Raw genomic sequence first — 14,149 nt, 5'->3', positions numbered from 1 at the left:
ACCTCAATAAAAAAAACTGCCTGAGTATACCTGAAGATGACTCCTAGTTATAGCATCTCTTGCTAATGCAGAGGTGCAAAGTATGGAATGAACATGGACTTTTTTTTTTTTTTTTTTTTTTTTACGTACAGATGGTATTTTAGAAATATCACTGATAGGAGTCTGGGTCTTGTTACCTGCGATGGTCCCAATTTCATGCATTACAGAGCTGTTCCATCCTGTGGCAATTCCAAACACAGATTCTGCCATCTTCTTAAACTCTTGCAGAAGGGGAGTACTGCAAGTCAACATACCAACTCTGGAAACAACAGCACTGCAAAAGAACAACAGGCTTAGCACCACATACAGTAATCATCACAACCAGCATTTAAAAGGCCTGCAACACACTTCATCTACACTAGCCAAGTTTATCCTAGCTTTAGGAAAAAATCAGGGTGCACATATTGCAAGTAATATTTAAAGTGTTGTCAACCTTTTAAAAATGAGTATGCTTGAACAACAAGCTCAAGTTTTTCAATGCAATACTCATGTTTGGATTTAAATGGGGTAGAGGATTTAAATACTATGCTGGGACCTATTTTAAACCACCAGTCCAGGCACCACTTAAATCAGTTGCCTAATCCAGGGGTTTCTAACATAAAGGCTGAGTAATGCTGTATATAAAAATCTGGTGATATTTTTTAAGTGATTGAAGAGATGGGATGGGATGGGATGTTGTATATCCCAGGATGGGCTTTGTACAGGTTTCACTACACCCAGAGCTTTGCTGATTCTCACAAGGACACATGTAGACACCATACCAAAGATTATGACCTGCTGACAAACGTTTAAAATGTCAGAAAAATGTCACCAGATATGGTGTTCTGGAAATCCTTTAGGGAAGACAAACTCCACACACCCAATATCAGTAAAATGTTTCTACCTGAATTCTGTAATCCTGATGGACTTGATGTCTGTAGTATTCAGGGCACAAAGATTAGCTCCTAATCCTGCTAAATGAAAGCTTTTCAACTCATTGACTGTCTGACTAGAGTCTTCCAGAAACCCTTGTAAAATAGATGTAGCCTGCAAAAGCAATGAGACATCATGCAAGGACAGCATGCAGGCATTATAAGATTCTGCTAGAGGAAGACATTATCTATACCAGCTATTACAAATTGGCCTGGATGTTATTAAACTGGGCCTGAGCCTGCATCCCTTGAAGTCAGTGGGAGTTATACCATTGCCTTCAGCAGGAGCAATGTCAGTAGAGATCGCATGCTTAGTGCCTCCTAAGCAATGCTGAGTATTGCCTCCCAGAGAGTGAGGCAAGCATACAGCACAACCTGAGATCACTCAGCCCTTTCCATCTTTGGGTTACAAACAAATTCTTCCAGAGTGGATACCACTGAAGTAGTCACAAAACTGCCCATATTTAATTCAGCCGAAAAGAATGGTTAATGTTAAGTAGAGCTAACCCCCCCGAAGAAAATCTGAAATCTGCTAAGCAATCAATATTAAGTTATTAAGGATCCTAAACATTAACTTATCCTGTTTAAGTGTCTTATGAAGATGTTAACCTATGCTCAAGTCAGTAAATGACTGCATTTCTTAAAACACAACAGGAAATCTCAAAAGTGAAGTAGCACTGTATATAAAAACACTCCAGTGCCTTCTGTTTCCTTCTTTTATTGGCTCTTCAGCCAAAACATCTATAAAGAGGTTTGTGATATTTTGCCAGTACTAGATACTAGGCCTGTGCAAGTAGGTAGCTATTTGATCCGGCTTCAGATCCGTCCACTTCGGATGCCAGGGATCCGATCCAGAGCTCCAGACCAGGTTCTCGCTTTGATCTGACCGAAGCAGCTCTGAAGCTTTGGTGACGCCTCAGAGATCTGGTCATAGGGTATAATGGGGAATCAATTAAATATCTATAATGTTGTTGTTTTTTGTCTGATTTAGATTAAACTTGTAGAGAAGGTAGCCTCTGCTGAGAGCATGAAGCCTGCCAAGTTTCAAGAAGATCGGTGCAGGGGTTTGGGGGGAACTGTACCCCAAATTCTTGAAAGCAAAACTTATGTCACGTGTATGTATTATGCCACGGGGGTTAAAACTGTAGGGTTGGTAGCCCCTGGTGAGGCCATGAAGCCTGCTATGATTCAAGAAAATCGGTGCAGGGGTTTGGAAGGAACTGCACCTCAAGCTGCTGACAGGCAAAACTTGTAACATAGATGACCCTGTGTGTGGTAAGGCGCAGCGGGCTGAAAACTGCAGGGGTAGTGGCCCCTGCTGAGGCCACAAAGCCTGCCAAGTGTCAAGGAGATAAGTGCAGGCTTTGGGGGAAACTGCACCTCAAGCTGAGGACAAGCAAAACTTGTGACATGGGTGACACTGTGTGTGTTAAGGCGCAGCAGGGTGAAAGCTGCAGGGATGGTAGCCCCTGCTGAGGCCACAAAACCTGCCAGCTGTTGAGGAGATTGGTGCAGGGGTATTCTGTGGCCTCACCAGGGGCTACCACCCCTGCAGTTTTCAACTCCCTGTGTTGTAACACATAGACGTGACATGAGTTTTCTTTCAAGAATTTGGGGTGCAGTTACCCCTGAACCCCTGCACTGATCTTCCTGAAACTTGGCAGGCTTTGTGGTCTCAGCAGAGGCTACCATCCCTGCAAATTTCATCCACATCAGACAAAAAACAACAAAGTTATAGATATTTCATTGATTTCCCATTATACCCTATGGCCAAATCTCCGAGGCGGCTCCAAAGCTTTTCCGAAGTGCTTTGGAAAGCCTAATGAAGCCAGTGCTTCGATCCAGACATGCCGCTTCGGACACCAAAGCGTCCAAAGCTTCTCCGGATCCAAAGCACGGTCCGAAGCCTCACACAGCCCTACTAGATACTAGATACTACCATCCTAATGTCATACACTGAAGAGATGGCAAGATCACACAGGCAAAAATGTGCTGCTCACTGCATATACAAAAAGCCTTTTAATCTTCCCTCCATATGCCATGTAAATCCCACTGACATTAATGGGGCCATTCAGGCAAACAGAGAATTGAAAAGCGGTAGTGAACAAGTATCTGAATAGAATAAGCAGTAATAATTTACCTGCATAGGTACTAGAATTTTTTTGTTTGGGGGAGAGGTGGAGGAGGTGTTAAAGGCTGGCTACTGGTACTTCTGACTTGAGCCTCAGTCAGAATAGACTAGTAGTTTGTATCAACTGCTACATGCTTAGAAGCTGGTATAAGAGGAGTTAGCAGCCTCATACTAATTCTAAGTGAACAAATGTTCAAGCACAGTGAACTCTACCGCAGGTTGTACTTACTGCCATCCTTCTTGGACACCTTGCTAGGGAGGCCAAGGAACAGCACTAATCTACCATTTCAAGGAGGGTGAAGGGGAAGAACTGGAAATCTGGAAGGGTGTGGTGTTTTGTACCTGTTTTGTAGGAAATCCTACAACTTCAGTATGGACGGACACTCATTTAGGGCCTTTTACCAGCAATAAATTCACTACAACACTTACCTGGTCAGGAGTCCATTCTGTTTGTTGACTAAGTGCAGCAACAGTATCAATAGAATTCAAATCCAACTCCCGTATCTCACTCTCGTTGAGAGCTAGGGCAATGTACCCAAGGGAAATAATATGATATTTCTTCCAATCTGGCAACATGCCCCAAACCTTTAAAATAAAATCATCAACACACAATATCTATTAGTTTATGACGAAGACTCACAGGCATGCCCCATTCTCTGATCTGAAAAAAATAATGACCAAAGATAAACGTTATGGGCCAGACTCTCTGGTCTGCTTATGCTGCTCTGTCTGGCATAAGCAGAGCTTGGATGTTACAAAAAAAAAACCAAGCACTTCCAGTTCTAGGGTGGAGAAGCTGGTTACTATACTGTGTTTTGTTACCTTACCTTGTAACTAGGGGTGCACTGATAAAGATTGTTTTGGCCGATTATTAACCAACCATATTGGCCAATGCTGATCCAATAACCAATGTTTAGTAATAATGCAAGGTATTTTAAATTACTGACATAAACAAACCTTTTTTGCTTGTTTTACATTTATAACACACACATGGAGCACTGCTATTTCTAAGCATGGGGACATTTGTACAGGAGATGCAGTGGCACTTTAATTAGAGTGGCTCTCAGAGTCTCTCTAATTAAAGTGCTGCCCCCCATTTCCCGGAGCACATGTAAAAGTTCCCGAGCCAGTTGCAGCAGGAGGGGCTAAGCCTAGCAGTTCTTGCGACTGGCTGCGTGGAGCCCTTCAGCCCCTGCTCCTCTGCATGATGCCTTTGAACCCCAGGCCAGGGGCAGCAAGGCTGAGGGGGAAGATGCGATCCTTCCAGGCTGTCCAGGACTGGCTGGTCTCTGGGCCAGGCTCCCCACTCTCCTCCCTCTGCCCAGGGCAGGGCCATGAGACCATTCTGGGCCTGGAGAAACTGGGCCCCAGGTCCTGGGAGCTGGACTTCAGCTGGGGAAGGGCTCCTTCTTCTCCTGGTGCTCCCACTGCCAGGGGCAGGGCAAGCCCCCATACCTTGTGGGGGAGACTGAATGGACCCAGCCCTAGAAAGGGCAGGACCTGGCTGCACTGAGGGGCTGGGGGAAGGACCCTGCTGCACACAGCAGAGGGGAGTGGCTGCTTCAGCCTAGAGAGTGGGTAAATATTTGGCACCTAGGCTATATGTTATGCCATGCCACTATGGTACAATGCTACCAGTTTTCAAGCTAGTAAGGTTAAAGCTAGCTTGCAATGGATCTACCCAAGCTACCGCTACTGCAGAGTAGACGTCTTTTGACTGTTTGTTTGAATAATCAGCAATTGTGACCCCCCAAACAATGAAATACGCTCGTCTCAAAAAAAATCAGACAAGTCTATGTTCTCCACCTTGGCCTCTGGAATAGCAGCAACCTCTCATCATGTCAGTTCCTCCATAATGTGATGTTCAAAGATGAGCCTGGTGCTAATGTTGTGTAGAGAAATAGATCTAGAAGGCCAACCCTGGTCTGAACAAACACCTCATACCATTCTGACACAGGGGAGTTATTTTTCTTGAAGTTCACATTTGGTTGAAAGGTGAAAAAGGGGTACCTATTGAAGATGAACTCCAGTTCCAATTTCAGATCCCCTGAAGATGACACTACACAAACTAAAGAGAAATAAAGTAAAAAAGGACCAAATCATTGGGAACAGGATTTTTGACACCCAGGAGAGCTTGGGACCATGCACAAAAATAGTTGTTTTATTATATCCTTGGAAAGTTTTTCTAATATTCAAATGAAACTTGGGGCAGCCTCAGAGCTTTTCTAAATTGCATTGGCTGACAGTGGCTTCATGGAGACATTATTACAGTCAAGTATTAGTGGAGCACAGAGGTAAGCCTGGTGTAACCCTTTTCTTCAAATATGTCTCCTATATAAGGCTCTGGGGAGGCAGTTTTGCTTGCTCTGCATCAGTGGTGGGCAACCTTTTTGGCAGGTATGCCACAAATTAGCTGCACACTCTCCTCAAGTGCAACTCTGATCCCCTCTGGAGCAGCCTAATCTGCTGCTCTGCTTTCTGCTCCCTGTCCTGTGCCCCCTACCTGATCTGCTGCTCTGCTTTCTCCTTCCAACCCTATGCTCTCTGCCTGATTTGCTGCTCTGCTTTTCACTTCCTTCCCTATGCTTCCTGCCCAATTTGCTGCTTTCTGCTTCCTGTTCCCTCCTTGATCTGTTGTGTGCTGCATACGAAGGCTTTCTGTGCCACTTGTGGCATCTGTGCCACAGGTTGGCTAGCCCTGCCCTACATTAAACACTGACCTTCCTTAGCCTGAGAGAATCTATCTGACCAGTTATGCCTGCATAAAGCAACTATAATGTACATAGTATCGAACCCAAGACCTTTTAATCTTCTACAAAGATGATTAAACATGGTAATATGTATAAACCCCAGTATTAAAGATCTTGATTTGCTAGATAAAGAAGTACATGAATGACACATAATTAGATTTTTTTTTTGCATTTGTTTAAAACTGTTCATATCTGACGCGGTTATGAAATAAAGAGAGTTCTGAACTGGTTTACAAATAATGTTCTCAGGCAGTATGGATTCACAGTGCAGGAGAGGATACATGAAACATTAGCCATGTAGATCTGAACATAAGGCATAATGAAAACTGAAATGGATCTTACCCCATTCAAGAAGAGACAAAAAACTCATTTATACATATGTCAAAGCACAGAGATTTGGAGATTTCCCAATTACAAGTGGGTTAAGCTTAGTTTCATTAGCCCACAATCAGTTAACTGTGAATTCCTTGCATTATTTTGGAAACACAGAATTACAAACTCTTTCTGAGAATTCATTTAGAGGAAATAAAGCCAGTTTCTTCAAGCCTTTCATCAAAGGTGCCCTGTGATTAACAGTATACTGTACAGCATCTCATGCATATTATTTCAATCAACTCTAGCAGCCTGGCTTATACTTGTTCATTCCTCATATTTTGTATTCAGTATAACCCTGTAGTATTTCTGACAAATTAATATATAGAAAGTTCGTTGCTTCCTGCTGAGCTGCAGTGTTTCTTACAAATGCCTGCACTGACTGAAAGATTTTTATTCGGTGCCTTACAGGCCTACATATCTTTTAACTGAATACAGCTAGGAAATAGGAATATTAATTTCATTGGCAATTTCTCTACCACTCTGCAAGGAAGCCATTCAACTGTACTGTGGTACAGTACGAGGAACAATGGTCATAAGCTGATGGAGAATGGGTTTAGGTTGGAGATCAGAAGGCAATATTTTACAGTTAGGGTGGCCAAAATCTGGAACCAACTTCCCAGGGAGGTGGTCCTCGCCCCTACCTTGGGCAGATTCAAGAGGAGGTTGGATGATCACCTGTCTGGGGTCTTGTGAACCCAGCATTCATTCCTGCCTGTGGCAGGGGGTCAGGCTAAATGATCTGTTTAGGACCCTCCTGACCCTAGCTACTATGAACTTATGAAACTATGGTAATATCTTTTTAAATTTCCAACCTACTCAGATAAATAATGCTCTTTTTTTCTGAGATGTTTACTCTTCTTCCTGGTCATGTATCTTCATTTTGGAAGAGGCAGTATCTCCAGAAGGGTATTTTTATTACACAACATGTTGACCCACTCTGCCAAATTAGCAGACATAGAATTTCCCATTGTAGGAGGCACCATAAAATTTGGAAATCAGAGTTGAACCATTTCCCACCCCCTAACTCATCATCAGTTTGAAAAGCTAGGCCTGACTCATGCTGCTTGAACTTCCATTTTTTGGCTTTATCTTTGTCTTGATTGATGTGAAGTTAGGTCATTTATAGTGAGATACCAACCAGCAGCAGTTCTCCTGCTGTGTAATCCTAAGTGGAAACAAAACACTTTTAGTGTCCACCATGAGGGAGATAGAGAAGTGTCATACTTCCAATCTGTCCATAACTGATGTGGTGGAAAAATTAAGGCGTTTCATCACTACTCTGCTTTTACAGTTAGGTAACTAATACACAAAAGTTATCCCAGAGTAAAAAAAACTCTGCCTTTTTATATCAGTGAAGATTCAGCCTATGGGTGCCTATACACAAGCAGTGAGGCTGCTCTAATGCACTGTCTGCTGGAGAGTGGTAATTACTGCACTCCAGAAGCTTCCAGTGTCTTTTGCATCAGTGAACCTACACTTAAAAAGGCCAGTGGGGGTACTTTATCTAAAGCTTGTTTGACGAGTTTTAGTTAAAGTGCCCCACTGCCATTTTTAAGTGTGGGAATGCCGGATGTGATCCAGATGTTTTAATTAGAGGAGCTCTCAGAGCCGCTCTAATTAAAGTGTCCCCCACCACTCCCAGAGCCCGCATATAAACACTCTAAGTGTTTGGGCTCTTTTCCACCTAAAATTTCCCTCACTTGTTGTTGTCATTGCAGTTCCAAAAGAGATAGTGATGGTGAGAATACTAGCCTTGTCCTGAATAGGAAAAGACTTTTCAATCAGGTTAATTTAACATGTTGTTTAAAACACCAAGATATACCAACACTCTGAGCTTGCTTCTCAGCAGGCTGAGTAATAGCCTTTGACGTTGGCTTATGATTTTTCAGTTTTGAAAGAACAGGAATAAAGTAGCTAAAACAGGGATTCAAAAGTGAAGCATTTAACTCATTCAGCAACCAGCAGCTCAGTCCAATTTAGCCTGCTGACTCTAAACTAATACAAATTTTCCTTTAAGATATCTGATACCATTTGAGATTATTTCTGAAAAAAAACTGTAGGTATTACTGAAGCAACAATAATGCTGAAGCAACAGTTACTTTAGAAATGTAGACTTCAACAATAAAATATGGATGTATTTTCCTTTGGAGATGTAATAGCTACCTGCTTAGCTTTCTCCTTCAAAGCAATAAGCTGGGATTTGTTGAAACCTGTCACAGTCCCAAGGAGTTCCACATTTTTGATAAAAGTGTCTGTGCCCATGCACTGCAGTTCTTGAACTGACCAAAAGGCATTTGCTTCTCCTAACTTAATAATCTCATCTGAAGAGGGAGCTCTGATTCCTATACAACCTGGAAAGAAAACAAAACACAGTTTGAAGAGCTTTCTTCAAGGGGACTGATTTAAGAATTCTGATGCAAAAATCAAAGCAATGAAGCCTTATGCTGTCTTGTTATGATGGTAACATATCTTGATAAGTTAAGCATCCAATGTTCTTACAATGAAATAAAAATATATATTTTAAAGAATCATATGCAACTGATATTCTTTATCTAAAACTAGCATTTACCTAATTAGTTATGTGCTTTGTTCTTTGAAGACAATGTGTATTGGAAAGGAAAGGAGGGGCAGATTAACCAGTGACTATATAAAACACCTTACTAAAACAACCCTTGCTTGCAACAGCTAGAATATCAGCTTAAGAGTTTTCAGATGTGTCATTCTAAATTCCTCAGGGCCACATTTGGAGGTGAAACCTTCTGCTGACTTCAGTGGAATAAAAAGTCAAATTAAGCTCCTTAATTTGACCATGGAAGTTTCCATGTACCTGTATTGTATACATTTATTTACACGAAAATACTGCAGCTGAATAAACTGAACCTGCTTATTCTTGTTCAAACAGGACTTATTAAATCCAACTCACCAGCTAGCCTAACAGCAGGTATGACTGATCTTTCCTTTTTGAAAGACACGTACAGACATGCATGTCTGGAAAGATGTCGGATATTTAAACAAGGCACTGCCTAGAGAATTTAAGCATGGCGGAAAATTCCCCTGGCTTATTTTTTGTCAAGCACAATGTTAAAATGCCAGGAATTAGAAAACCCGAGAGAGATGCTTATTTACAGCAGAACTACCAAGCAGCTAAACTATATGGTCAAAAATCTGATGCAAGGACAGATTCTGGGTCTCCGAGAACAGTGTTGTCACTGTGTGTTTTGACAAATCTGCTTCTTTTTCAGGCTGTCTCTGATGTATAGGAGAGCCTAGCATCCTAACATGATCTCTTCCTAACCCCTCTCCTGCTTCTAGTTTAGGAAACTTGTTCAGCAATTATCAAAAACAAACAATATCTGAATGTTTTCAGGTTTGGCCATCACCAGGGAAAAGCAAAACTCCATAGATGCTGCCTCTGAGCTGAGCTTCCCTACCTAAACAGATTAAAGCAAGGATATATAAAATAGATTTATCTTTTGAAAGGAGGCAGGGGAAGAATTTACTGGAATCAAAGAAAGCTGGAGCAGCCGGTAGAACACTGAAAAGACCAAATCTGTCGAGCAAACACAATAGCTGTTTAGCTTCTACTGTACCAGCTGACTTCTCTACTTGCTTTTTAAACTGGTCTCATATAAAGCAGGACTGTTTCACTTTCCTCCCCTGCAAAAGGTCAACTTTTTTTTATGTAAATGCTGCCAATGCAGACACAATAGAGTTCCATGTCCAAGACACAAAACCTAGTATTTCTTTATCCTTGGAAAAACCTTTGATTTCATTACTTGGAACACACCAGATCTGCTGGCAACAAATGCTCATTACAACTCTGACTGTGTGTCCTGTATCTGATGCTGTTTCATACTTATTGTTGATGTAATCAAATCTACTTTAACCTAGTATGAATGGGAAAGATTTGTTTAAATGCTTCCATTTTAACATATATAATAGCATTTCAGGACTGCTTTCTGTTTCTAGCACTGTTGCTGCTTTGCTGTTGACCTTGGGTAAATCACTTACTATGTGTGCCTCGGATTTCCCATCTGTAAAAAATGGGCTTAAAAAAAACACACACTTTCAGGAGTATTTTTTAATCGTCTGGAAATAGAGATGAAAACTCAGCTCTTAGTGCTACATGATACTGTTGCTGCCAAATTATGAAGATTAATATTAGATCAGCTGTGATTCTAAAAGTATTTCCTGTTTTGGGGAGGTTTTAGAAATAAAAAAACGTCCCAGATTTTTCCACATTCAGCTTCCTCACTGGTCAAACTAATTCATACTGGGGAAAACATTTGTGTGCTCCATACCACTGCACATCCCTTGGTGGGGAGAGCAGCTGCATGAGGGGGTCACTATTGGTTACCTACTGCAGACAGGGGCTCCTTACACCAGTCCTGAATGCAGAGGGGCCCCTGGGTGAAGCAAAATAAGGGAAGGCTTCTGGATCTATACTAGTGAGTCTCAACAAACATGCTGTGGCACCCTGGGGTATCTTGAGATCCTTTCAAAGGTGCTGCAGGGTGCTGAACAGTTTTAGCATTGTTAGGTGTACAAACACAGTTCATAAGATAAACCCAGTGTTTTCAAATAGGAATCTATAGTATTGCGATTTCTCTGAGTTCTCTGCAACAGAAAAAATCCTCTATTATTCTGTAGTTAAAAATTTTCTGAGGGGTGCCTCAAGATTTTTGAGAAGTGCCTCAAGTCTAAAAAGGTTGAGAATCACTGATCTATGATATTGTGACCACATCCTAAAACACATCCTAAAGGAAGCAGAAGGCAAGCTGAAATAGGTGGGTTGGGGTCCTCAAATTTGTGGCACACCCCAGGGTGGAATTAAGTTTGATTTATGATTCCTGGATTTATAGTTTCCTGGTGCAAGAAGGGGTGAATTTCATCCATCCTCCACAGAAATGCCGAATCACCTAAAGGCACGGCTATCCCCTTTGGGTCAGATTCTGCTTTTCTACATCAGCATATATCTGGAATAATACCACAGCTCATTATTTTGTTGAACTGAGGCAAAAACACAGCAGTCTAAGTGTACAGTCACATTGCATCCTTTTGTACATGAATGCCCCATTATAAGGGCAGACAAGGTTCCTTGGGTGAATTTGATATCTTTTATTAGAACAACCCAAATAGTTGGAGAATAGTTATTAAGCAAGCTTTCAAGTTCAAAAACCCTTCATCAGGCTAAGGAAGCTTCAGCAGTTGGTGTGTGCTCTTCCTGGATGGAATGACAAGTAAAGAAGCCAGGGGCTGGGCTGGGCTGGGGAGTCAGTTGCCAGGCAGATTATAATGTGTCAAAAATCCAATGTCTATGTTTATTCCATGATCTCTAGTATCCAGGAGGTTGATGAAATGGAGCTCATAGGCTCGTCTCTGGGAAGTGTTGTGTAAGTTTCCCTTGAGGATCAGGACTGAGAGATTGGAGAGAGAGTGGCCCTCCTGTGAGAAATGTGCCCCCACCAGTAATTGGGTATTTCTGTCTTCGATACATTTCCGGTGTGCGTTCATTCTGGTGTGCAGTTGTTGTTTGGTCTCTCCTACATATTTTCCATCAGGGCATTTGGTGCATTGGATGAGGTATACTACATTTCTGGAGGTGCAGCTGGAAGATCCTGGGATGCTGATGGCTCTGTTGTGGGGTGTAGTAATGGTGGGGGTGGTCGAGATGTGTTGGCAGGTTTTGCATTTCTTGTCCTGGCACGGTCTGGATCCCTTTGGTGTGTTCTGGGCTTGAGGAAGTTTGCTTCTGGTGATGAGGTTGGTGAGATTCAGTGCTTGTCTGAAGGCTAGGATGGGTGGCTCTGGGAAGATCTTTTTAAGAATAGGGTCTCTTTCTGATATGGGTTGCAATTTTTTGAGGATTTTCCATACAGGTTCAAGGGAGGGGTGATATGTCATAACCAGCGGTGTGCGATTGGTGGGGGGTTTTCTTCTGTACTGCAGCAGTTCTTCACGTGGTATCCAGGTGGCTCTTTCAAACGTGCGATCTACCTCTCTGGAGGAGTGTCCTTGTTGGGTGAAAGCCTTTTTAAGATTGGTGAGGTGGCAATCCCAGGTGTGCTCTTTAGTACAAATGCGGTGGTATCTGAGGGCTTGGCTGTATATCACAGCTTTTTTGTTGTGTTTAGGGTGATTGCTGGTTCTGTGCAGATATGTATGTTGGTCTGTGGGTTTCTTGTATAACATGGTCTGTATTTCATCATTCTGGATACCGATCATTGTGTCTAAAAAGGAGATGTTGGTGCTGGAGTATTCTAAAGAAAGTCGGATGGAGGGATGGTGACTGCTGACTTTCTGATGGAACTCAATCAGAGATTGCAGGTTTTCAGTCCAAATGATGAAGATGTCATCGATGTATCTTAAGTATAGCAAGGGTTTGATGGTGCAGTTCTTGAGGAAGTCTTCTTCCAGGTGGCTCATAAAAAGGTTGGCATATTGTGGGGCTAAATTCATTCTCCAACTACCATAGCAAATCTGGCATTTCTCCTCTGGGTTTAAGTGGGGCTCTATACAGACTCATCCTTGCACATATATGGATGAGATATTGGGGCAAAAGGACTGCTATGGCACCCGAAGCCCATAGAAATTATTGTTACAGAAACACTAATGTAAAATTGAAGTACGTAAGACATACAGAAGATAGACTCCATTTGGCACAAGATCTCCTGTACAGTGAACACTTGAATGTAGTCACTACAGATTAACATAAATTTTAGATTACAACACATTTAGTCCATGTAGACAGCTAGAATATAGCACCATTTGTCACATTCAGAATAGCCGAGTCAACATATACTGACATCTGACAAAAGATTAAATGAGTGCAATCTCTTGGCTCAATATCTTGCCCATCTTCTGTATCTCTCAATTCATGGAAGTTTAATTTCTTACCAGCAAACCAAACAAAACAAAACTAAAACTTAACAAAAAATCATGCATCTTTTTCCTCCAAGCACCCCCAGGCCTTTCAGTAGATATTTAGCTGCATATTTTTAATGGAACAAAGTGTTTCATTAGCTAGACAATAATACAAACCAACTGATTGTTCTGAAAGACTGAACCTCTAAAATGCTTGAGGTTGTGCTTTCAGTTGCCATTTCTCAAGATGGATTTCATGACAAAGTAAACCCAAGAGACCATTCAGACTGCAGAAGCACAACCAAAAATATCAGCATTATCAATTTGTCCTTCTGACACAACAAAAATACTCACCAGTCCCATGGTTAGATGCTGCAATGAGGACAGTAGAGTTGTGAACAGTTTCAAATACAGTAGATAGGAACTCTTCAGGTAGAGGAGCTGGCCCAGCCATCTTTGCTATTTGCAGAATGGTATCTGGAAACTGCAAGATGAGAGATGAATGAGACATTTTCAGAATTCCCTCCTTTTTGAAACAAAAAGGTGATTAGGATGGGACAAAGGGCAGGACAATGGCATGAGTCTCTAACCAAGGGGTTAGTTGCAGCTGAGCTTTTAAGTCCTCTCTAGCTGTTTGGCAGTGGAGGAATGTAAAATAGCTGCTTGGATGACAAGAGGAAGGGAAGGAAGATTATGGGGAGGTGAAGGCCTAGCCCCAGGGTCAGAAGGCTGGAATAAGGCCCACCAGCACTTTTTTTGCTGATTTGTAACTCAGTTTGATTTCCAGTTATAAACATGATCTCTTGAGGAAAACACCTTGCTGACAGGAACAGTGCTTTATTGCTGTACTGTGGATTCACGAGTTTACATTGACACACAAAGATCACAAGATTATAAAGAATGATAGGAAAAAGAAAACACAGCCCAACTCTCTGGGAGGGCAAGATATAGTGTTATGACTGAGGATGTTAGATGACTGAGGATGCCGATACCGAACTAGCTCTTAAGCAAAACAGTAAATGTACAAGTGATCATCTGACTCTCTCTCTCATTGTGTGCTCCCACAGTTAATAATGACA

The 14,149-nt window shown here is 41.9% G+C and overlaps 1 protein-coding gene across 4 annotated transcripts in view; it reads right to left on the bottom strand.

The window, feature by feature from the left end:
- Positions 1 to 14,149, bottom strand: part of OTOA (otoancorin) — a 66,216-nt gene that overhangs the window by 14,417 nt on the left and 37,650 nt on the right. For all 4 annotated transcript variants that reach the window (XM_059716212.1, XM_059716210.1, XM_059716211.1 and 1 more), the window contains 5 exons: positions 13,425 to 13,554; positions 8,370 to 8,557; positions 3,511 to 3,666; positions 923 to 1,065; positions 177 to 313 (listed from right to left, as the gene is read on the bottom strand). In XM_059716212.1, coding sequence (XP_059572195.1) covers positions 177 to 313; positions 923 to 1,065; positions 3,511 to 3,666; positions 8,370 to 8,557; positions 13,425 to 13,554 — 754 coding nt within the window. The remainder of the gene's footprint in view (positions 1 to 176; positions 314 to 922; positions 1,066 to 3,510; positions 3,667 to 8,369; positions 8,558 to 13,424; positions 13,555 to 14,149) is intronic.

This window comes from Alligator mississippiensis, chromosome 13, assembly GCF_030867095.1.
Source record: "Alligator mississippiensis isolate rAllMis1 chromosome 13, rAllMis1, whole genome shotgun sequence".
In the NCBI taxonomy this organism is placed as follows: domain Eukaryota; kingdom Metazoa; phylum Chordata; order Crocodylia; family Alligatoridae; genus Alligator; species Alligator mississippiensis.
The sequence above is the reverse complement of the archived record's forward strand: the minus strand, read 5'-3'. Positions and strand labels throughout refer to the sequence as shown.